The sequence below is a fragment of the Musca autumnalis genome, unplaced genomic scaffold (assembly GCF_047663935.1).
Source record: "Musca autumnalis isolate F117 unplaced genomic scaffold, ASM4766393v1 scaffold_4, whole genome shotgun sequence".
NCBI lineage: Eukaryota > Metazoa > Arthropoda > Insecta > Diptera > Muscidae > Musca > Musca autumnalis.
This window is the reverse complement of record NW_027411977.1, coordinates 7,480,888-7,505,459: the sequence shown is the minus strand read 5'-3', so window position 1 is coordinate 7,505,459 and position 24,572 is coordinate 7,480,888. Positions and strand designations below refer to the sequence as shown.

The 24,572-nt window shown below is 33.4% G+C and overlaps 2 protein-coding genes across 6 annotated transcripts in view; one reads left to right on the top strand and one right to left on the bottom strand.

Moving 5' to 3' along the window:
• Positions 1-24,178, top strand: part of S6k (Ribosomal protein S6 kinase) — a 34,196-nt gene extending 10,018 nt beyond the window's left edge. For both annotated transcript variants that reach the window (XM_073984279.1, XM_073984280.1), the window contains 8 exons: positions 5,236-5,276; positions 6,846-6,972; positions 7,036-7,301; positions 7,371-7,562; positions 7,732-7,822; positions 8,443-8,691; positions 8,766-8,873; positions 23,779-24,178. In XM_073984279.1, the coding sequence (XP_073840380.1) occupies positions 5,236-5,276; positions 6,846-6,972; positions 7,036-7,301; positions 7,371-7,562; positions 7,732-7,822; positions 8,443-8,691; positions 8,766-8,873; positions 23,779-24,027 (1,323 nt within the window). In that variant the 3' untranslated portion in view covers positions 24,028-24,178. The remainder of the gene's footprint in view (positions 1-5,235; positions 5,277-6,845; positions 6,973-7,035; positions 7,302-7,370; positions 7,563-7,731; positions 7,823-8,442; positions 8,692-8,765; positions 8,874-23,778) is intronic.
• Positions 10,177-23,332, bottom strand: LOC141402624 (uncharacterized). Of its 4 annotated transcripts, none has more exons than XM_073984275.1 (6): positions 15,689-16,081; positions 14,340-14,898; positions 11,903-12,088; positions 10,789-11,837; positions 10,580-10,718; positions 10,177-10,524 (listed from the first exon to the last, which is right to left on the bottom strand). In XM_073984275.1, exons 2-6 carry the CDS (start codon positions 14,794-14,796, stop codon positions 10,352-10,354), a joined length of 2,004 nt encoding a protein of 667 aa, XP_073840376.1. In that variant the 5' UTR covers positions 14,797-14,898; positions 15,689-16,081; the 3' UTR covers positions 10,177-10,351. The 4 variants fall into 4 exon arrangements, with proteins under 4 accessions (XP_073840376.1, XP_073840377.1, XP_073840378.1 ...); XM_073984276.1 differs by having other exon boundaries at positions 15,916-16,081; XM_073984277.1 differs by lacking the exons at positions 14,340-14,898; positions 15,689-16,081 and adding an exon at positions 23,134-23,332.
• Positions 24,179-24,572: the final 394 nt, after the last annotated feature.

The following is a 24,572-nucleotide window of genomic DNA, read 5'->3' as shown; positions in this document are numbered from 1 at the left end:
TTTTTCTGCTGGATGGTTTTCTATTCATAAATCTATATATTTTTAAACTATATACAACAGTATAGGCCAACAATTAAAACAAAATATTATTTTCACATTTGCTGAAAATCTTATCAAGTCGCGTTCATGCGCTCTCTCTCTCTCTCTACCGCTTATTGTGGAACATTTTGTTAGGCAATAATTGATAAGAATTTATTTTTTAAATTAATTCCTTCCACTTTTTTGTGTACTATGTAATTTGTCTAGTTTTAACGGTAAATTATAATTGGAGCTACGAGACACGGAGTTAAAATTTTGTTGATACAAAAACTTTCTGATGTTTATTGACGTTGATTGTTTTTAAGATTAGTGGTTCGGCTAAGAATACTTTTCGAAATATGCTGTGGAAAAAATAGAGGTTAGAAAAAATTAGGTCCATTCTGAGTCAATTGTTTATTAAACCATCGGCCGTTAGGCTAAAGATACAACCAAAATTGTGTCTCATCTAAATAATCGTTTTAGACCCCAAATATGTTTGGACGAAATTAGTTTCAGACCATTTAGAGTTGATTTAGTCATGTCCGTCTATCTGGTTGGGGCGCACGATACTTTCGAACGGATCAACAGATTTAATTCAAATTTTGGGTATCGTAATACTTTGCCCAGACTTAGTTTATGTTCGAAGATAGTTCGTATTGGGCAACTCCTCCCCCACAGAAATTAAACAATTTTCGCTACAATGGTAATATTACTTTCAGGCAGAGATCAGGCTTGAATATAGACTAAATTATTGGTATACTCCTTCGTGTACCTCCCACACAAAATTTGGAAAATATAAAGCTAAAAGCTCGTCTCGGATCGATTTGAAATTTTTTTGCAACAAGCTTTCTTGCGAACCCATTTACCACGGTGCAATTTTTTCGGGGGCAAGTCCATATTTCCTGATTGTAATGGGCACCAACTGAACTGTGTAGTGCGTAATATAACACTCAAAGGGAGAAACTGATTTAGTCCAAACGTTGTATAACACTGTGCAACATTTTCAAGGTAATTTTGTGCAAACAGCTTCTAATGCGATTTTTATGAAAGTACAGACCCAATAGATAAAAACCGTCTTTGGGTTTTGTTAGATCGGGTTCGGATTTTATGGCCCTATCTAAACATGGTTAAATATTGATTTTTTAAAGCAAATCGGGGCTATATCTTTGAAACCAATGCGAATCTTTCCATGACATCAGCAGCAAACTTGTAGATAAGAACAAGAAGAAAATATTTGGAAAAATAATGAACATGAATAACCTCATTTATTGCCTCAAATTTTATAATATATCTAAAATTCCGTAATTTGTATATATTTCGGTTAAATTTTTCCTAATGTTATCTTTGCGAAAAATATTTGCTGCAATGTAATACACAACACTTCAGAACATATCATTGTTGTAAAATGCGTCTATCGCGTTGTTTCTAGCATATATATCAAATATGAGAATAAACAGCCTGTGTGAACGTTGTTTGAAATAAGTTTAGTAGAATGTATGATATGAAATACCGCCTAAACAACACGAAACATGAAAGTGTTTTACAGTTTCAAGATGTTCTAAAGAATTGCTGTGTGTATTTTTTGGCAAATGTATAAACACAGCCTCAACCTTCAAAATACCGAAAATCGGGAGGTATCGTTCTATGTGGGCTATATGAAGGCCTGAACCTAAACCGACAAATTATAGGTGGAAAGTTGTTTACCCCCAAGGAAGACTTAATACCAAATTTCAGCCATTTCGGAGGGATATTGAGGCCACAACCTTCTAAATATCAAAAATTCGGAGGCACCGTTCTATGGGGGCTATATGAAGACGTGGACCTATACCGACAAATTTCAGGTGGAAAGTCTTATACCTCCAAGGAAGACTTAATACCTAATTTCAGAAATTTCGGAGCGATATTTAAAATACCAGAAATCCGGAGCCACCGTTCTATGGGGGCTATATGAAGACGTGGACCTACACCGACAAATTTCAGGTGGAAAGTTTTATACCTCCAAGGAAGACTTAATAAAAAACTTCAGCCATTTCGGTGGGATATTGAGGCCACAGCCTTCAAAATACCAGAAATCCGGAGGCACCGTTCTATGGAGGCTATATGAAGACGTAAACCTATACCGAGAAATTTTAGGTGGAAAATTTTATACCTCCAAGGAAGACTTAATACCAAATTTCAGCCATTTCGGAGGGATATTGAGGCCACAACCTTTAAAATACCAGAAATCCGGAGCCACCGTTCTATGGGGGCTATATGAAGACGTGGACCTACACCGACAAATTTCAGGTGGAAAGTTTTATACCTCCAAGGAAGACTTAATAAAAAACTTCATCCATTTCGGTGGGATATTGAGGCCACAGCCTTCAAAATACCAGAAATCCGGAGGCACCGTTCTATGGAGGCTATATGAAGACGTAAACCTATACCGAGAAATTTTAGAAGGAAATTTGTATACCCCCAACGAAGACTAAATACAAAACTTCAGTCATTTCGGTGGGATATTGAAGCCACAACTTTCAAAATACCGAAAATCGGGAGGTACCGTTCTATAGGGGCTATATGAAGACGTGGACCTATACTGACAAATTTCAGGCGGAAAGTTTTATACTCCCAACGAAGACTTTATTCAAAATGTCAGTCATTTAAGAGTGATGTTGAGGCCACAACCTTCAAAATATCGGAAATCGGGAGTTACCGTTCTATGGGGGCTATATGAAGACGTGGACCCATGCGGACAAATTTCAGATGGAAAGTTTCATACCCCTAACGAAGACTTAATACTACATTCCAGCCATTTCGGCGGGATTTGTAGACCACAAATTCTTGTATATATTTTTGCATATGGTTTTGCATATGCTCATTTTATGCAAATATGTGAAAATTTGCACGATATGCAAAATATGCAAACATTTCTGGCCCTAATTCGTTTTAGTTTGTGACAAAACGAGTTTCTGTCTAATCAGATTTTCTCTAGGACCATCGTAACCATATATGCATTTGCATAGGATTCCGCTGTCTATTTATCAATTTTGATGCACTAGGTGCGGTTTTCCTAGTTCGTCTATTTGACACTGAAGTTCTACTACTTTAGGACTACAATATAGATAAAGAGAAAAAGAGTCGTTTTAGCCCTTATACCGCTATAAAATCCAAATCCGATCTAAAAACACGAAACCCAACTAGGGGTTTTGTAGTCTGAATATGTACTTTCAGAAAATGCCCACTAGAAGTTGTTTGCGTTTTCAGTGTTGCACAGTGTAATAATTGTTCCACAAACATCGCAGGCGGGACAAGTGAGACTTCTCTCATATCAATGAGTGCACCCCGATTAATATTAGCTCAATGATATGGGACCTACATTTTATCGCCGAGTCCGAACGTTGTACATTGCATTATTTTTTACAGACTGAGATTACGTCCGAATATTGACTAGATCTGACCTCCCACACAAAGTTTGGAAAGAGTGCAGCTTAAGGACTCGCCTTGGATTGTTTTTAAATTTTTGGAAACATGTGTATGCGGCCCTAGTTACGATGGTACATTTCTTTCGGGGTCAAGTCCAAAGTTAATCAGAAATTGGCCCACTTATTTTCTTTAGGTCTGTGGGAACAGCTGACTGATACTTTCTTACTTGTTTTTTAATCGACCTTCGAAATTTGGAGTAAAATTTTTTCTTAGATTTTCAACTTTGAACGGGTATAACTTATTTTTTACAACTGATTTCTATTATTTTTCTTTTCTTTAGAAAAGCCGTGCAATATTTTGTTAATATAGTTTTTCTCAGTAATAATAATATGTCTCATGGGTTCAAATATAACTAAAATATAAAAAGAAAAGAAAAATGATATGAATCCGTTGTGAAAAAAGAAGATATAGCACGTTTACATATATAATCTATATAATATATAATCTATAACAAATATTGACTACAAACTTCAAATGTCGACTAAAAAATCGTGATAAAATAATCAAAACGCGCGGTACGGGTTTTATCCCCTTTTTCACCCCAAATCTCAGAGTGTACCTAATTTTTGCTAACCGGAATTTGTTCCACAGTTCCGACCACAAATAACGAGTGCTATCATCGGTGTAGGTGATGGAATGGCCTTTATTTAGGTGAATCTGTCATTCTTTTTTAATTAGCATGTCACCTACTTTTCTTTGAATATAATGGATTTCATCAGTTCTTTGGAAATTCTTAACTAAACAATTCTTCACTTTTACTCCCGTTTCCGTTTCGGCGGGCTTAACAATGTTTGGTCCTGTTTTTGATGTTATGGATCATGTTACGACTCTATTGTATTGTTTAGTGATCTACTAATCATTTAAGTCCCTTTCCTCGACTTGTGTATTGGTCAAACGACCTGCTTCTGATCATATGGAAGCACCTTGTCCAGTATCGCTTTAATATCTATTTCATGTAATATTATCTATCTACTCTTAGATCCCTTGAGTACATTGTTTTAATGAATTATGACATGTATCTTTTAATGTGTCAATATGTAAATTCCATAAATCAATCGACAGCTTTGTCTATGGATTACATTGTGGTTTTTATACGGTCGATAGATACCATTTTGCTTTGTAATATGTATTGGAAATTATTTGTTATATCAGCAGACACAGTACAATTTTACCTCACATATATGATTGTTGGTCTAAAATGGTGTTCAAATACTATAAATTATGATTAGCATGTTAATAAGAGCTTTTGTTTATCTTTTTGATGAGTATGGAACAAATAGACTGACAGCAGACGGTGTTCTCTGCCTACTGTCATACTGTTAATACTCGCAATACCTGAATTCCAATACTAGATTTTTGTTAAAAAAAAACTAATCAAAATATGCTGTGAATTTTTTTATGGCAAAATAGATTTCTTTTTAATATGTTTAGCAATAAATCATTGATATATCAATGTTAAAACTAATATTTCTTATCACTGGGATTTATTTTTAATTTATAGTGTTGGAATTACCTTTCAGGTTTTTTATTTGTAATACGCAAATATTTCAACCAAACTATTGAAACATACTTATAAATATTAAAATTTACATTTTGCGATATTTGTACGAGTTTACCTAATGTTCTTACTCTGCTAGTACCTTACTTTAAACAAGCTATTACCCACACTATTTCTTTAGTTTTTAATTAAATTAATTAATATACCAAAACGTCAGCATACTAATGGAATGTATTTATTTTTTTCATTTTTAGGTTGATCTAGAACCGGAATTAAGCATAAATTTACAACATGAGTAAGTGCACTATTTATTACTACACACACATTCATTTACAAATGGCAGACAATTAAAAATAACATTTATTGATTATGACATGTTCACATGTTTAAAATAACCGACAACTTAAGTACAATGATGATTTATAACAAGGGCTTGAAACCTAACAGAACTGGGAACAATATTCAGAATATAATGGGAAATGTTCTTGTTTAAAATCCTCGAATTATTTATTTAATATTCCAAATTACCCCCTGATAAGTACGGATTAAATATGTTGCAAAAACCTGAAAAGTGTTGAAAATTTTTAACTTTTGCGGGTAAAATGTACACAATATGAGATCCAGTGGCGTGGATCGAAACTAGTCTTCCCTGCCTTACCCCTTGGCGAACAATGCCAACTTTTTCCCACTAATAAATTAGTTGTTTTAAAATAACAAAACAACAACAATGGGATTAAGCCAGACTATTTTGATAAAAAAAAAAAAACAAAATTAATAATGTAATAATGTTTCCACAAACATCCCAGACAGGACAAGGTAGACTTTTCTCATATTATTGAGTTCCACAAACATCCCAAACAGGACAAGGGAGACTTCTCTCATATTATTGAGTGCATCCCGATTCATATTAGCTCAATGATATGGGACCTACTGTTTATCCCCGATTCCGAACGGCGTGTCTTAAGACACCACTTGTAGAGAAGTTTTACATGGCTTAAATACTCACGAAATTTGCTTGCCACCGTTGAAAATTTGGTGTTGCCAGGCCGGGGAATCGAACACACGACCTTCAGCGTGCAAGGCGGATGTGCATACCACTGCACCACGATGGCACCCAAAAATAACATTTTGTAAAATGTATGTTGACAATAAAAATATTTTTTCCATTCGGTACAAACATCCCTCCCTACCCCCGAAATCTTCATTTTTAGGTAGAAAGTAGTAATATACTCCTTCTAGCTGTTTAGACTGGTTATCCTTTTCTTGGGCCGGGACAAGATAACACAGATGTAGAATTTAGATTTTATCGGAATTATCGCTAATCTTTTATATAATGAAGTGAATCAGGAGACGTCTAACCATAGTTCCTTAGCAAATTATTGTCTTGTTCCATAACTCGATCTGTTCTTAAGAGTTTTCCTATCCGAAGCATTTCTCGAAAAGCGGTAACATCGGTTTTTTGCCCATTTCAAGTTTCGCTGATCATCGTTTTTAAAACGACTGCCGGAGTCAATAATTTTGATTTATTTTATTGGTGAACGTTTCCCACGATAAAGGCTTTCTAAAGAACTTAGCACCTCTTAAAGGACAACACCACGGTGAAGCATTTCTTCATTTGAGATGTAAGAGGGACCCGTATAGATACTGCAATATGTTATTCTAATACATATCAGCCTCTATATTACGCATTCATGTAATTTAGGACTTACTATAATTTATGAAAAAGCATGTGGCCTTTTTGTTTCGTGATTGTAGGCTTTTTTAAATTAAAAAAAAAAAATAAATTGCCAAAAATCAAATAAATGTTAATTATTATTATTATATTGTTCATAGTACAACAATTGTGGATATTTTCATTTTACAGAGCTGAAGGCCAAGAGACAATACAACTATCGGAAGAAAATGTTAATCCCGGCAAAATAAAACTAGGACCTAAAGACTTTGAACTAAAAAAGGTTTTAGGTAAAGGAGGATATGGCAAAGTTTTTCAAGTAAGTATGAAACAATCGCAATCTTTTTAACAATTTTTCAAAATATATTTATCACTTTTTCAGGTCCGCAAAACTTCTGGCCGTGATGCCAATAAATATTTTGCCATGAAAGTATTGAAAAAAGCCTCCATAGTCACAAATCAAAAGGATACAGCACATACGCGTGCCGAACGTAATATCCTTGAGGCTGTCAAACATCCATTTATTGTCGAATTAGTCTATGCTTTTCAAACAGACGGAAAATTATATTTGATTCTAGAATACTTAAGTGGAGGCGAATTATTTATGCATTTAGAACGTGAAGGTATTTTCCTAGAGGATACCACATGGTAAGAGTTATAACAGATATATATTTTAAAATAGAGAAGAAAACTAATTTTATTTATAAACTGTTACAGCTTTTATTTAAGTGAAATAATTATGGCATTGGGTCATTTGCATAAGTTGGGAATTATATATCGTGACTTAAAGCCAGAAAATATTCTATTAGATGCTCAAGGTCATGTAAAATTGACAGATTTTGGTCTTTGTAAGGAACACATACAAGAGGGCATTGTAACACACACATTTTGCGGTACCATCGAATACATGTAAGTCTGAATAATGCCAAGAAAAAACAATAAAATAATGTAAAAGAGCTTCAACCTTGAGATTTATTTAGTTTTTTTATTGTTAATTCGTAAAAATCAATGACCTTTAAATAAGATTACCCGTTTAAGAAATAAGGAATTATTCACAAATGTTATTTTCCACTTTTAGGGCTCCAGAAATTCTTACTCGCAGAGGTCATGGCAAAGCCGTAGATTGGTGGTCATTGGGTGCTCTTATGTTTGACATGTTAACTGGTGTTGTAAGTATTTGCTTTGTATGAAAATATATTTATATAGTAATTTTATATAATACAAATATAATTGATATACTACGAAGAAAAGCAATTATGCCACATTTAAAACATTTTACTTTATCCTTTAAGGGGTGACCCCCACTTGTAAATTTCAGAAAATCGAAAAAGTTAGTATGTATATGCTTATTTTAAAGTAGAAGTAGCTTAGAGTATGTGGTAAAATTTTCAAGTCGATCGGAACAATATTCTCTTTGGAAAGTAAAATTGTATAAGCTTTTTTATGCAACATAGAAACTAAAACCGCGTTTTCCTCGAAATGACATTTTGAAATCGGTGCCAACTCTAGCTTGAAAGCTAATGAACCTTTACAAGCCAAAGTTGTTATTTATTTTGATAAGAGAATGTCATCTGATATACTTAACTCGAACGTTCTTACTATTAGTAATGTCTTCTCCCCAGCATATTTACTTTAAAGACGCGATTATAAAATGAATTATTCAAATGATTTAGCAAAAATATATATTTTTACGAATTAATTTAAAGCAAAGAATCATCATTAGTGTGTTCAATGATACATTTATCTATTAAATTGAAATTATCAATTCATCTATTCATAATATTTACAGCCTCCTTTTACTGCAGAAGATCGCAAGAAGACCATAGAGACTATTTTAAAAGCCAAACTAAATTTGCCCGCTTATCTAACGCCAGAAGCCAGAGATTTAGTACGCCGTTTAATGAAACGTCAAGAGTCACAACGTTTAGGTAGTGGACCAGAAGATGCTGCTGCCGTCCAAGCACATCCCTTCTTTAAACATGTTAATTGGGATGATGTGTTGGCTAGGCGTTTAGACCCTCCAATTAAGCCATTATTGGTATGTTTTATACCGATAAGATATAAAAGAAATATGCAATACATTGTTTCTTTTGTTTTCATTTGCAAAAATAGCGCAGTGAAGACGATGTGTCACAATTTGATACCAGATTTACAAGACAGATACCCGTAGATTCTCCAGATGAAACAACCCTTAGCGAAAGTGTCAATTTAATTTTCCAAGTAAGTACAATACAATTTAATAAGAATTTAAAATGGAAGAACAAGTTTTGTTATACCAAGACGTACCCTATATAGGACAAGATTCTGAAAAAATCGAATGTGTAGAGATAGACACAATGTGTTGTTCTGATATGGTTCGAACTGTGTTATTCATTAGCTATATAATTGATTTCAATCAATAAAGGTCTTCCGATGAAATGGGGAAGACGTGCTTTTCTATCACCTCTTGAACAGGGACTCTTTTTATGCATTCAGTCCAAGTTCCGCTGCATTTAATTGGCAATGTGTATAGACCCCATTGTGTTGTTCTCAGACACGGCTATTAATGTGGGCTCGTATAAAAAATACTATTTCCCAGGAACAAGGCAATACTTCTCTCATATTAATGAGTGCAGTCCAATTCTATGTATAGTTCAATGTTATATGGAACCGCCTTTTTATCACCGAGTCCAAACGGCGTGTCTAAGGGCACCACTTGTAGATTTATTTTACATAGCTGGAAATACTCAGCAAACAATCTAAGTCATCACTTGGCTGAGTATCTTTTTTTAACCATTGAAAATTTTGATATGTCGTCTGGCCTGGGAATCGAACGCTGGGATTCAGCGTGCATATCGATATGGTTTTCCCATTTAGTCAAGATTTACTTTTGATAAATTTAAAGAATGTTTAGATTTATATTACTGTATTAATTTCTAGTCTGCAAGGATTGTATTTCCATAGACTGAATAAATAAATAAATAAAAGGTGCAAGATGGTACCCAACAATTTCCATTGCGGAACTTTTTCGTCGATGTTCTGGCGATGATTGCAACGCGAAGGCCTTTCAAATTCTTTCTAGAGTTGTTAAATCTAGTGAACTAGTTCAGTACCATAGTTCCTTTGGGTATGAGTTATGAGTGGGTATGAGTTCGTGAAAACAAAAAGATAATATAACTTATTCGCAGTTCGTTCATACAAATGAACGGTGTCCACTGAACTATATAGTGAACTAGGTCGTTCAAACAAACTACATTTTAACAACTCTAGTTCTTTCATACTCTTGTCGTGGTTTTCACCTTGTCGTTATTCACAATTAGCATGTACTTTTGGATAAGAGTCGATGCGTAAGATACTGGCAGATTGACTAGTTGAGAGGTTATCGTTTCCCTACTGAAGGCTGTGGCTCTTCAGCTTACTTATTTCACCTTCATCTTTGAAGTTTATGGCTTCCTTTTGAGTTCACCATTTCGCATAAACAAAGGACAGGGAATCCACATTAGAGTTTATTATTCCCTTGTAATTCAATTAAAAATTCCTTGTATTTTTTAATAAAAAAAGTATAAAAATTCTTTTTACTTTCAACGATTTTCTAAATAACAGAACAAAGTTGAACAATATAATTTTCTAAAATAAATACCTCCAGAATAAACAAGCAGTAACAATAAAATACTGTAATAAACCTTAACGTATGAACTGCATTGTTATTGTAGTTGTTCTTATCGTCTATATGAGGCGCCACATTGAAAATGTGGTTCTTTCAATGGTATGCCAGTGGGTCCATCAGTATACTCGCAGAAATTCAAACCAATTCGCCTTAAGGGATGACATTTACTCTTTGGATTGCCCCACTTGCCTTTGAATGAAAGCCAAGTGGGAGCCAATGAACGTCCTAAAAATATTTAATAGATTAACAACCAAACATGTAAGCTAGAGCCTCAGCTTACCATATGACTTTAGATTTTCATATGTTATTGTTACACTTTTCCATGTGTTCCAAGGGGTACCAAATCCATTTATATCATATAATCTTGCTACTTTGACAAAACGATGTTTTCCTGGTGCAGTCCACAAACCATGGGAACCCTGTGAAAATAAAGGCATATGTTGTTTTTCTTTTTTGTGTTTCGTTTATACATATGTGATTTCAACTCACCTTTGCCGCAAATAGCACTGGATGATCATTGAATGTTGTTACAGTTTTAGGAAAATTTGGCCTTTGCAAAATTCCCTTCCTTGTTTCTTGCCGCTTGAATTCAAAAGATCCTGTTAGCCGGTTATAAGTGTAATAAGCACCTGCATCATGTGCAGAAACATACATTGCCTCGGGTTCTGTTCCCCCAGTAAAATACAATGTCATGTGTTCCCAGTCTCCTATATGGCTGCCAATATCTTTCTTGCGTCCCAAACAATATCCATAAACAGCCGGAAATGGTATACGACCAAATGGTCCCAATTTTAATGTACACATATTTTTACCTTGACTATATGGGTAAAACATCCAATAAGTAACATGAAAGGAAGGTACTGGGGTACCTTCCCTATAGGGAAATGTTTGTTGTTTGTTTTCATTGCCCAATAAATTTTCTTGTTCATTAAATGGTATGCTGAACTTTACATTATCCGACAAATTAGCAATAAAATTGTTTACATTTTCACTGTTATCAGTGTCATCCGATTCCGTTTTTGGTGGCATTGTTGCTGTTGACATTTCGGGAACTGGAGCACTTTCTCCCATTACCAAATCGAATGGGGTAATAGGCAACAGTGGTGTTGCTAAATTTTTAGGATATACGGGGGTGATGTCACGCCTTACCCTCTTGAACAGAGGATATAGACGAGAAGAACGTCTTAAGGTGTTGTTAAATTGATCTTGAGGTCCCAAAGTAACTGGAATATAAGGACCACGTGTGGCTTTAGTCACTTCCATTGGATTGGGGGCATATCTTTGTTGCGGCACCAAGCCTAACGGTACCGAGGGAGGAATTGGCGGAAAAGGAGGTGGTAGTGGAGCATAGTTTATGGGTTGCACAGTTTGTTGCTGGGCATTTATGTTTGGACCAGTAAATGTATTGTCTGTGTTTGGCACTTGTGGCAAGGGTAATTGTTCCGTATTACATAAAGTAACCACCGCATATATGGGTACAGGCGATACATTGGGATTACGTCCATAAATAAAAGAGGTCTCATTTTCCAATAATTGATCTGAAAATGTTAATAAAAATATGTGCATTTTTGGAAAGTAGTCATGGTTGAATATCGGTACCTACCAATTTCTGCATTTGTTACCAAATACGATTTCTCTGAATTCTCACCAAACGATATTCCTGGCGTAAATGAATTATCCTTGCTCTCGGGATGTACATGTGCTAGAAATTCCTCTACTCCCAGCGGCATAAATTTCTCTTCGGGTGCTAACCATACCACAGGTGCCCATTGTCTGATAAGGCGTTCAACTTAAAAAATAAAACGAAAAGAGTTTTTAATCAATTTAATTAATCGAGAAAAAAGGTTGCTGTAAAAAATAGGAAGAACGTTTTAATTTTAACAAATTACAGGCACAGTCAGTTGAGCTTGTAATTGCAAGCATGTTGTCATTCATCTAATAAGCTAGAGCTACGAATTATTTAGAAAATATGTAGTACATGCATCGTTTCTGAAATTATCTATAAAATTATTATAATATCGGTACTTCCTACCGATAGCAACTGTGTTGTCAAATCTTGCTACTTTTCACTAATAATTTACATCCATCTGGCCCAACATGAGGAATGCCTTAAGCTATAACAGATGTAGATCGATCTCCGTTTTGTTGTTCTTAAATTTTAAAAACAAAAAGTGGAGGTAGGTAAATTTGATTTACTTTCGGCACACGACTTTATCAGTTTCCTTAGTTCCTTGTAGTAAAAAAAAAAACACTTCACAATTTTATGATGACCTTAGCTCAAGAATAAATGTGTCTGGTGAGTTCATTTAAATTCTAAAGCATTTTAAGGAAGATTTTCGGAGGTCGAATCGGACCAATGTGAACCTAATCGTTATCGAGATTTACAATTTATCGCTTTAAGTTTTTCGATTCATCGGGGTACGAAATATCGGAATTCTACTGTAATTATTAACCCCGCACCGTTTTAAGCTTTGTAATTTAGAAATTAACCTGAAATTAAAGAGCTATCAATAAATATGAATGCGTGGAATTATTCTCAAAATCTAGTGAAATAACACATAATTAAAATACTAACTAAAGATGATAAGTACATTTACTTTTCAACGGTTTACATATTTTGTCGGTGTCATGCTTGAATGCTCCTCCATATCTACGGTGACCAACCGTACTATGTTATAGATATCCGTACTCTATTATAAATATCCGTATTCTATTTTTTAAATTACTCTATTTGTCCTCTATTTTTAATATGTTTTACATGTACATACATGCGAATACATACGTAACCCAATGAAATCAGAGAACCCTAGGCAAAAATTAAACAAAATATGAACTGTATTGCAAGGATGTACTATTTTTGAATTTCATGACAATTTATAAAGGATAAATTTAAAATATAGTAGACTCTTGTAGGTTCTGCAATTGAGCAATTGTCTTCGTTTAAATAAAATCACAGATTTTTGTATTGATTTTAAAACTTTGGAAGGTAGGTTTTTAATAATAGAAGCATTAACAGCAGTTGAATTTATTGATAAAGTATAACAAAATTAGCGTCCTCTTTTTTAGCCTATAACTTTGCCCACATTTGTAATATACTCTGTTTTCATCCAAAAATATTGGTCACCGTATCCATACCCCAAGTAACCCTTTAGAGAATGGGTACTTCTTGTTTTGGAATCATTCATTTATGAGTGCACAAGTTTTTTTCTACTGGTAAAAAAATAATCTTTGTTAATTATAAAAAATAAAAGTGTGTACATTCTCACGATTAAAGAAAACTTTTGAACGTAATATACAATGTTAATTCTAGTTCTGCCCCTGTTAATAGAAATATACCTTGTAGGCTAAACTTTTCATACATCATTAAGGAAGTTTTAGTCAAATTATGATCATGCATGTAAACATCGAAGATGTATTTTCCACATGTGGTTATACACAATAAAAATAACATTAATTTAAAGTTTTAACTGCTAATAATTAAATTTTAATTTGTGGTAACCTCTATTGTTGTTACTCTGTTTAGAAATATTTTTGCAAAAAATAATTTATGACCTGAAGAAATCCATTATTATTTCCTAAATAAATAAACCTGTATTAAAGTGTTTTAATTCCATTATTACAGCACATAACATGTGGAAATATTGTTTGACCTATTTTCTATTTCAAATGCACCTTTTAACAATTTAAAATATATAAAAACAGATACTAAACTTGTTTCTAAATTATAATTCATGTTGCAGTGATTTGCTTTGTTTAGCTTCATTTATGGACATCAATTAACAAGTTATTGTTTTTGTAAAATAAAGAGCACCTCGAATTAAACCCGAAAAATAATAATAAAACAGTCATGCATACAGTGTGGATGACTGGTTGGCTGGTCAACAGAGGAGTAACGGTAACGACGAAATATCAAAATAAATTTCACTTTCACGCAATATAGACAATCTTGAATGTGGTTTTGTGTTACTTCTTTGTTGTTTTGCAGATTAATGTATTTAAATTAAAATTTTGTTCACAAACACTTGGATACCGAATCATACCTACTTCTTTATCCATAGCCTGTAATGCAGCATATTGACGACGTCCTTTATTTTGAGCAGTTGTTAGATTTTCGTTGGCCAAGTTTTCTGCGGATAGCTGGACAACAGTATCTCTGTTATAAATCTTATAAATATTATTGGCATTGGTTTGCTGTTGTTGCTGCTGCTGCTGCAGAAACAGACCCTCGTCAAGTGGCTGTGCAAATGCCGGATTGACAATAAACACTTGTGTTGCTAATAGACACCACCAACCAAACCACCAGCACCTAATGCTGTTGTGGCTCTTACTGCTGTCATAACTTTTACTATTTCTTGCAAACTTAACGTCAACAGCAGTGCTGCATATTTGTTGCTGGCATGAAAGTACTGGAAAGTGGCAATATTGAAGGCGTTTTTTGTTGTTGTTAGTGGTATTCCAAACAGTTTGACAAGTGTCGCCTGCTAATATGGTAGACATGTTGATGGTTGATAATATCCTTTTATTTGGTGGGGTTTTGTAACACGTAATCAGCAATACATTTCTGGTGAATAGCTTTATAGTCAACTATTGGCACAAAAACTATTAAAAAAATTATTATGAAGGCTGATTTCTCGGATACGTTATATGTTTTTAGATGGATATCCCCCTTGACCTTCTTGTCTTGTTATCAAATCTATTTTCTCACATGGTTTTTATTGGACCCAAAAAAAAGGTTTCTCGTTTAAACTGAATTTAGGTATATGTCAGATATAATCGGTTTAATGATGTTTTATATATTTTATTCTATACTTCGCAATATAGTTTGTGGTCTATGCATACGAAATATATTTGATTACCATTGTACAAATTGCATTTAAAGAGACCTAAGTGTATTGGTATTTTAATTGTCTTTGTTTTTTAACTATTTGATGATGATCTTAAAAAAAACAAATGACTTCTTCTTTGTTGTTATTGTTAGATTATATAATAGATGGCTTCATTAACATCAAATGATGCCTATTTTGTCGTAACATCCGAAAATCATCATAAAAAGCTCTTCTTTTTATTTTAAGCGATACGATGTGAAATAACACTGACCAATTTAATAGATTGGAACAAAACAAAAGAAAAAAAGAGACATAGGCTATTGACTGTTTCGGATAACCATAAACATAAGGTGTGTGTGAGGTATGAGGTGAAGGAAGATCTTGTTTGGGGTTTTGCCTTCTTTTGTGTGAAAAGAAATTGCACTTTCGAATAAACGTGTTTTAGACCAATTTGCCTTTTCGCTACAAAAACTGAAAAAAATTCTTTTGTTTGCTTTTTTTTAACATGTCCCATATTATGGAAAGTTTTTCAGCATGACTATGGTGCATATTCTTAAACTCACGTTCCACAACGACCTGTTTTCTTTTATTGTTGGTATTTTTTGTTTACTTTTTAGCCAAAAACTCTCTTTTACACTCTTCCACTCTTTTATTTTCTCTCCGTCGTTTTTTTATTGGCTAAAACGATGAAATTGAGTACGATTTGTTTTACCCTCTTCATTGGCACATGCTGGTTTGTTAACTTTTCAAGCTTGTGCTGTTATTATATTTGAGCGGTAGTTTTGCGGACCTTTGTTTCTTTTCAAGATTCGTCAGAGGTTTTGCTTTGCTTCATCAATGGGAGTTAATCCGTTATGTTTTGTAAATTATATTGTTGCTCATGCGCACTATTACCGATTTATAGTATTGAACGCGTACGCGACCGTACCGACCACCTTGAAAACAAATGCCTAACTAAAGTGATGGATCAAACTTTATTAGCCATGAACCTCTCCTCTTTTGAAAACAAAACAAAAAATTAACAGCAATTTTTTGTTTGTAGTGTTCGGCGTTTATGTTGTGACAACGTTTTCGTTAGTAGTGTGTATTTTCTTTTAAGCCATTGCTTACATTTCACACAAAATTAATGGAAAAAATTATAAATTCCATTGTCTAACTATGATTGAGGATGGTATCATGTCTTTCTTTCTTCTACTCATTTTGCTTATATTTGATACGAATGAAAAGAGTGTTCTTTTTAGTTTGTTTTGTTTTTTTACAACTCATGGGAATTAACTGACGGCCACTGGGTTTTTGGTTGCCAATTGTTGTTTTGGTTTATAACACTTCCATGCATCACGATTATGTAAATTTTTATATTACCCACTTCGGATTAACTTTTCGTCTAGTTTTTTATTTAATTTCTTTCAGTAATTGTTATTCAGGTTTAGCACAGTTAATTAAAATTGTGGCTATGCACTCGATTGCTAGTCATGGAGAATACATTTATTTTCTTTAAACGATTACACCAATGAAGGATGGATGATGGTAGATTTATTATCTCTCTTGGAATACTTAACAAATATAGAGTGACAGCTTTTTTCTTTTTTTTAAATAAACATTACATACCTATATATAATGAATAGGCAGCGGAATTTTATGCACTCTTAAGTCATATTTTGGATCTACGCATATTTTTTGATTCTAATTATACTACAATAGAAACAAATGGTGTTTGTAAAAAATATACAAAATCCATCAGTTTTAAATATGTAAAAAATATTGTTTGCATATACAAAAAATATGTACTATGTGGACGTTCAAACTTGCATATTCATAATTTATGCAAATTTTCTATATATTTCAGAGCCTATTTGACTTGATCATTGGTTTTTTTGCTATAATTTTATGATTTGTTTTGCATAGACAATAATAGTTGCTTACATGTGCATAAATGTATTTACATGTGTGAAATTTATGGAAATATTCTAGAAATAATGGGTTCTATACTTTTGGCGAAATGGATTTTGGTCTAATCGGTTTTGTTCTACCATATCAAAACCTTAATTCGTTTCTTAGGCCATGTTTATACATAATTAAACTAGTAAAGCGGCTCCACAGCCAAATATATAGAAAGGTAATCAAATAAAAACCTATATTAATAACTAGCAAAGTACCCGCTACTTCGTATGCGGAAAGGATATACAAAACAAATAAAAAATATATAATATAGAACGGTGAACATAGAAAAATTTTTGTACTAATACCTATTTTAATTGATATTTATTTTCATGTAAGTACTATTCGTACCACGTAAGTCCGATTTTCCTCACGCCTACACATCAAGAGCCAGCTACTAATATTTCAAAATTCTCTTTACACAATAACAAATGATACCAAATCCTGTACCATATAGTACAATTCGTATATTTATGGTACATATTTCCTAAATCTAACTTTATTACCAAATAACAACAGTAATCTTAATTCTAAATCTCACGAATCCAGGTCTATTCGTTAGTCCAATACAAAATTGTACCATGCATTGACCCATCTTCGTACCCCTAAGACTTCCAAGTCCTAATTGTACCAAATTCAGTACTTTTTGTAAACATAAGTACGAATTTCCAAAACAAACTCCAACAGTAATCTCTATTCCAAATTTCAAGATTACAGCTCTAGCCGTTCGCTCAAATCCAAATTGTACCAAATTTGGTACCATTTAGTACTTTTCGCACCCATAACCAAAAATTTCCAAAACTACCTCAATCCTACCTGTTGAAGTATTTTAATTCCAAATTTGAGGATTGCAGCTGCATCAGATCACCGAAATCCAAATTGTACCAAATTTAGTACTTTTCGTACCCATTAGTACAAATTTTCAAAACTACCTCAGTGCTAAGTTCAAACAATAAGCTTAATTCCGAATTTCAGGATTCCAGATATATCCGATCACTCAAATCCAAATTTGTTACCATTTAGTACTATTCGTATCCAGAGTACGGATTTATAAACCTACCTCTATCAGCACTCCAACATCAATTTTAATTCTGAATTTCACGATTCCAAATGTATCTTATCACTGAAATCCAAATTGTACCAAATTTAGTACCATTTAGTACTTTCCCAACCCATAACTAAAAAATTCGAAAACTTTATCAATCCTACACTCCAACAGTACTCCTTATTCCAAATCTCGGGATTCCAACCCCATTCGTTAGCCCAAATCTAAATTGTACCATATTTGGTACCATTTCGTACCCATAAGTACAAATTTTCAAAACTACCTCAGTGCTATGTTCAAACAATAAGCTTAATTCCGAATTTCAGGATTCCAAATACATCCGATAACTCAAATCCAAATTTGGTACCATTTAGTACTATTCGTATCCAAAGTACGAATTTCCAAACCTACCTCTATCAACACTCCAACATCACTTTTAATTCCGAATTTCACGATTCCAAGTGTATCCTATCCCTGAAATCAAAATTGTACCAAATTTAGTACCCTACCCATAACTAAAAATTTCCAAAACTGTATCAATCTTACACTCCAACAGTACTCCTTATTCCAAATCTCGGGATTCTAGCTATATTCGTTCACCCAAATCCAAATTGTACCAAATTTGGTACTATTTAGTACTATACGTACCCATGAGTACGAATTTCCACAACTACCTCAATCCTACACGCCAACAGTAATCTTAATTCCAAATTTCAGGATTACAGCTGCATCTGATCACCATAATCCAAATTGTACCAAATTTGGTACCATTTAGTACTTTTCGTATCCAAAGTACGAATTTCCAAACCTACCTCTATCAACACTCCAACAGCACTTTTAATTCAGAATTTCACGATTCCAAATGTATCCTATCACTGAAATCCAAATTGTACCAAATTTAGTACCCTTTAGTACTTTTCCTACTCATAATTAAAAATTTCCAAAACAATATCAATTCTACACTCCAACAGTACTCCTTATTCCAAATCTCGGGATTCCAACCCCATTCGTTAGCCCAAATCTAACCCTACACGCCAACAGTAATCTTAATTCCAAATTTCAGGATTACAGCTGCATCCGATCACCGTAATCCAGATTGTACCAAATTTAGTACCATTTAGTACTTTTTGTTCCGGACCGAATTTCCAAACCTACCTCTATCCAACAGTGCAACAGTAATCTTAATTTCGGGATTCCAAATTTATCCGATCACCCAAATCCAAATTGTACCAAATTTGGTACCATTTAGTACTTTTCGTAGCCATAAGTACGAATTTTCAAAAGTATCCCAATCCGACACTCCAATAGTAATCATAATTTCAAATTTCACTATTCCTGCTCTATCTGATCACTCAAATCCAAATTGTACAAGATTTGGTACCATTTAGTACTTTTCGTACCCACAACCAAAATTTCCAAAACTACCTCAATCCTACACTCCAACAGTAATCTTAATTTCAAATTCCAGAAATCCTGCTATATCCGTTCACCCAAATTAAAATTGTACAAAATTTAGTACCACTCAGTACTTTTTGTACCCACAAGTACGAATTTAGTACTTTTCGTTTGCATAAGTACGAATTTCCAAAAGTATCCCAATCCCACACTCCAATAGTAATCTTAATTCCAAATTTCACTATTCCAGCTCTATCCGATCACTTAAATTCATATTGTACCAAATTTGGTACCATTTAGTACTTTTCGTACCCAAAAGTACGAATTTCCAAAATACTTCTATCCTGCACTCCGACAGTAATCCTAATTCTAAATTTCAGGATTCCAGCTCCATCCGTTCCCCCAACTCCAAATTGTACCTTATTTGGTACTATTTAGTACATTTCGTACCCATATGTACGAATTTCGAAAACTACCTCTATATCTCAAACCTACACTCCAACAGTAATAGTAATTCCAAATTTAGTACCATTTAGTACTATTCGTACACATGAGTACACATTTTCAATACCACCTCCTTATATCAACTCATCTTCTAAACTTTGATTTTCATTCCAAATTTCAAGATTTTAGCTCTATCCGTTCACGTAATACCAAATGGTACTAAATTTAGTAACTTTTAGTACTTTTCGTACACTTATAGTTCGAATTTCAAAAAACCCTTTGATACACCTTTCTAACTCTCCATCAGTGAACCTCATTCCAAATTTCAGAATTCTAGCTCTTCGCGTTTGCCTAATACAAAGGGTACCATATTTAGTACCTTTTAGTACTTTTCGTACCGTTCTAGTTCGAATTTCCAAAAATCCAGCCTTATCTGACACCTTCGGGTCAAGAGTGACCCTCACCCAAAATTTCAAGATTCTAGCTTTAGCCGTTTAGTCTGGGCGTTGATTATGAATCAGTCAGTCAGTGAGTCAGTGAGTCATCATTACTGAACTCTTTTATAAGTATAGATAACGCACTTCCTACGATACAAATAATCGAATACATTGATTTCCATAGGGTTGGTTTCATCAGCTGATTGATATGGCGTTATGGTTATGTCAAGTCTATTCTACCTTAAGCATATATGCAAATGCACATTTGTAGTGAGGGGCCCAAAACATTGGACCGATATAAACCATTTTTGTAATGAAAACCACAAGGATTCTTAGTTGTACAATTTTTAAATGATCCTTGAAACGTCTTAAAATTTCTCTAAGCGAAATGTTATTACTTATGAAGGAAGGTACCAGAATGGACAGTCTATATCTGCAAACTTGATCTACGTATGAAGATGATATTGCCATGAGATGAAGAAGTTGGACCACGTCGTACAATGATTAAAAAATTGACTTGGCCAAACCCTCAATTTGTATACGCAATTTTTGCAAATTTCTGGAGAAAGAAATAGCTATTTCTCGGCAACTATAACAGATTTTGTTTTTTGAATTTATTAAAAAAAAATATTTTAATTATTTCATTAATATTGTTAGCTGTAGTTAGAATTTGATTTACACTTAATCTGTATTAATCCAAAATACCCGATAATACACTTGTAACTTATAGTAACGCGTTGCCGCTGCTTTAATTCTTTTAATCCAAGAGTTTTTTACGGTTATAGATGTATTGCTGATGTACTCGACTCCAATTTAATCTAGAAAACTTTACAATCCTTTCCACATCGATATTTTCATTTGTCGTTTGGCCTTTTTTATTAATTAGGAAGAAACCTTGAATTCCTCTGCAACTACAGAACCGAATTTTATGGTTTTTTATCGGTCAACAAAAAGCTTATTTGTGTTACCCGATCAATAGTTACAGAATTTTGTTCAATAGTTACAGAATTGTGTTCAGGATCACAAGGACTAGAATCGGGCTCGGTACATCAAAAGCGAGAATGGCATGCTTAAGTCATTTCTTCTAAAAAAACAAAGAACGGCCAAGTCAAATTAGAACTTAAGGCCTGCGTACATAAGCTGCCTTGCCTGCTTACCTTGCTTACTTCTAATAAAAGAAAAAAAAAAAGAAAAGGGCAACCCAGTTCGAAATTTCCTCGGCCTTCTTTATACTTTTATTTTTATTATGTCAAAAATGAAGAAGGAAAGCAAGGCAATCAGGCAGAGCAGCTTTTGTACGCAGGCCTTAAGTTGCCCTTTGCCTTTTAGCCATTTACCAAAAATAGCTTAATAAGAATGTCAGTCACTTAACTGGAGTTGTACGAAGTTTGGAACATATCGGTTACATCCTTCGGCACCAGTATGACACCAACGAACCATACAGACAGGTAGACCAACATTGCTAGAGCGACTACAAATTGCCTGAAACGGATTTAGTTTTAACATAATTAAATTAATTAAAATCTCACAAATAATGGCCTTGTCTTAAAATCTTCGTATTTATCCAAGGAAGGATCTGACGTATTATATTTTTGAGAAATCGCGAAGAATCCGCGAAAATTTGCAAAAATATATTTTGAAGAAAGTTAATTGTTTCCTCACATTTTGTTGGGGGCTTCTGTTGTCGACTTGCTTATTACACTTCATTTCATTTCATTTATTCATCAATTGTAATATAAAAAAGCCAACATGGCCAATAACTTATATTATCTTACTACAATATCCAAACACCAAGAACTTAGAAGTAAATAATTAAAATGAAATATATATATATATATATATATATATATATATATATATATATATATATATATATATAATACATAAATAAAATATATACATAAATACTATGCATACTATGATTAATGACTATCAAAGGAATTCATTGAAATACAAATATAAATAGACTCCCTATTCATAGCCACTAACCACTGCACTTCACTTAACAAATGTTAAGAAAAGTGGAGGGGAGATGAGCAAGGGACGTCCCTACACAATAAATGCTATGTTTCACTCAATCACTAGAGTGAACATAGAAGGTCTACAGGAACCACATCCATAAAAAAGTCCAAAAAAAAACAAACAATATAAATATGGCTCCCCAGCCACAAAAATCACAAGTATATATGTATACCCTGTAACTAGTGACTAGTAAACAAACATTAATCTACATTAATCTATTAGAGAGATGCTCAAATAGATTAATGTAGATTAATGTTTGTTTACTAGTCACTAGTTACAGGGTATACACTTCTAATGTATCACATTTTAAAGAATAATTTCAATATAAGTTCCACTATATTTTATCTTGGTAGGGGTACCGACGCGCGCCGGTTTCAGCTAGTAATTTATAATTCTGACGCATTTATTTTAAGAAAATTCCTGGTCACATATCCATTATTACCCAATTTATCCATTTCCTAGTTCTGAGTATTGCCTCCACGTTTGAGTTCTTTAAACGCCGTTTTTCACCGAATTCTTTTGAAGAATCTTATAATAATACCTTTGAGAAATTACTGGAACTTGTTACATATTTATTAATACATTTTGAATGTATCATAATTTTGTAATGATTTCAAAGTCCACTTTGTTTAATTTTGTTATCATTTGTGTTTCTTTGATCTTGATAAAATTAAAGCTGGCTACTAGTTTTGTCTTTATTGTTTGTTTTTAGGTTTGATTTAATTACCTTGAGTTTTAAACAATGCTTGCCGTGTGTGTGTGAAGCGGGTGTTCGAGTATTTGTTTGTTTTGGTTTTTTTTTTTGGAATTAATAACTCAAGGCTTACGCTTGACTTAAATTTGTTGATACTCGCAGACAAGACACACACACACATGAAAACACATAATTAATATTTCAATAACCAATAAAAAGATACCTTTTCTTCAATTATGGAGTATAAATACATTAACTTTATATTATATAGAATTAATATTTTACTATCATGATTACACAGTTTTTTTAATATTGTTGGGGGGTTTACCATACTAATTAAGAACACATTTTCTATTGGTTAATTGTTGTTTAGAATTTTCAACTACAGTGATCTAAATTTAGAACTCTAATAACAAGTCTCCCTTGTCCCGTATGGGATGTTGTGGAACAATGTTTTTTTTTTTGTTAATAACAATTTCTATCCATGAAGTCATAGTAAACAATGGGTACTTTTTTAACTATACATTTTATTTGTTGAATATGTTTGATATGGCGTTAAGACCATTTTTAGGTGATTATGAAATGAAGAGATTAATATATTTTGCATATGTTTCTATTGTATAAAGTTGATTTGTGACGAGTTGTTTTGTAAATAATCATCGTTACCATCTCTTACAGGGTTTTACTTACGTAGCGCCATCTATATTAGAAGAAATGCATAGAGCCAATCGTATGCCGGCCCGTTCACCTAGACGTACTCCAAGACAAACACATGATGGTTCCTATCGTTTACAATATCCCATGGCAGCGGCTGCAGCTCAACGGGGAATGTATGCCCGAGCGACGCCACCACATTTGCAGGCTTTCCCACCACGTCCATCGCCCCAAGACGAAATGATGGATGTTCAAGGTTTACCCATGTCGTAGTGCAAACATAAAAGCAGCTGTAACTGCAATTCCCCAGCAACCAGCAACAACAACAAAAGCCGCAACAACGGCAGCCATCATAATAACATTATCAAAGGCAAGGGTTAGGAGGTGAAATAAGAAAACAAACAAACAAAAACTATTAACAAAATTGAAAATTGAACATTAAAATGATAAAAATGGCGTTTGAAATGCTAATCGACCACACATACATATATAAATATATTTAGAAGATGAAAGTAAACAAAACAATTATACTAAAAGTAATGTTAACTATTATCAGAATGCTAAACAATTAAGAAAATGTCAAAAACAACAACAAAAAACCAAAACAAAATTTAATAATAATCGAAAAAAAAAATATTGATTAATTTGATTTCATAAAGCAGAATACAAAAGGTAAAGAAATGCTAAATGTATGCTAATGTTATCATTATTATCTACAAAAAAGAGTGGAGTAGAATATACAATGGGGATTTATCATTCTATTTGAAATGTTAAACAATTTTTGAAAATAGAATATTGAAAAAAGTTTATGTCGGAGA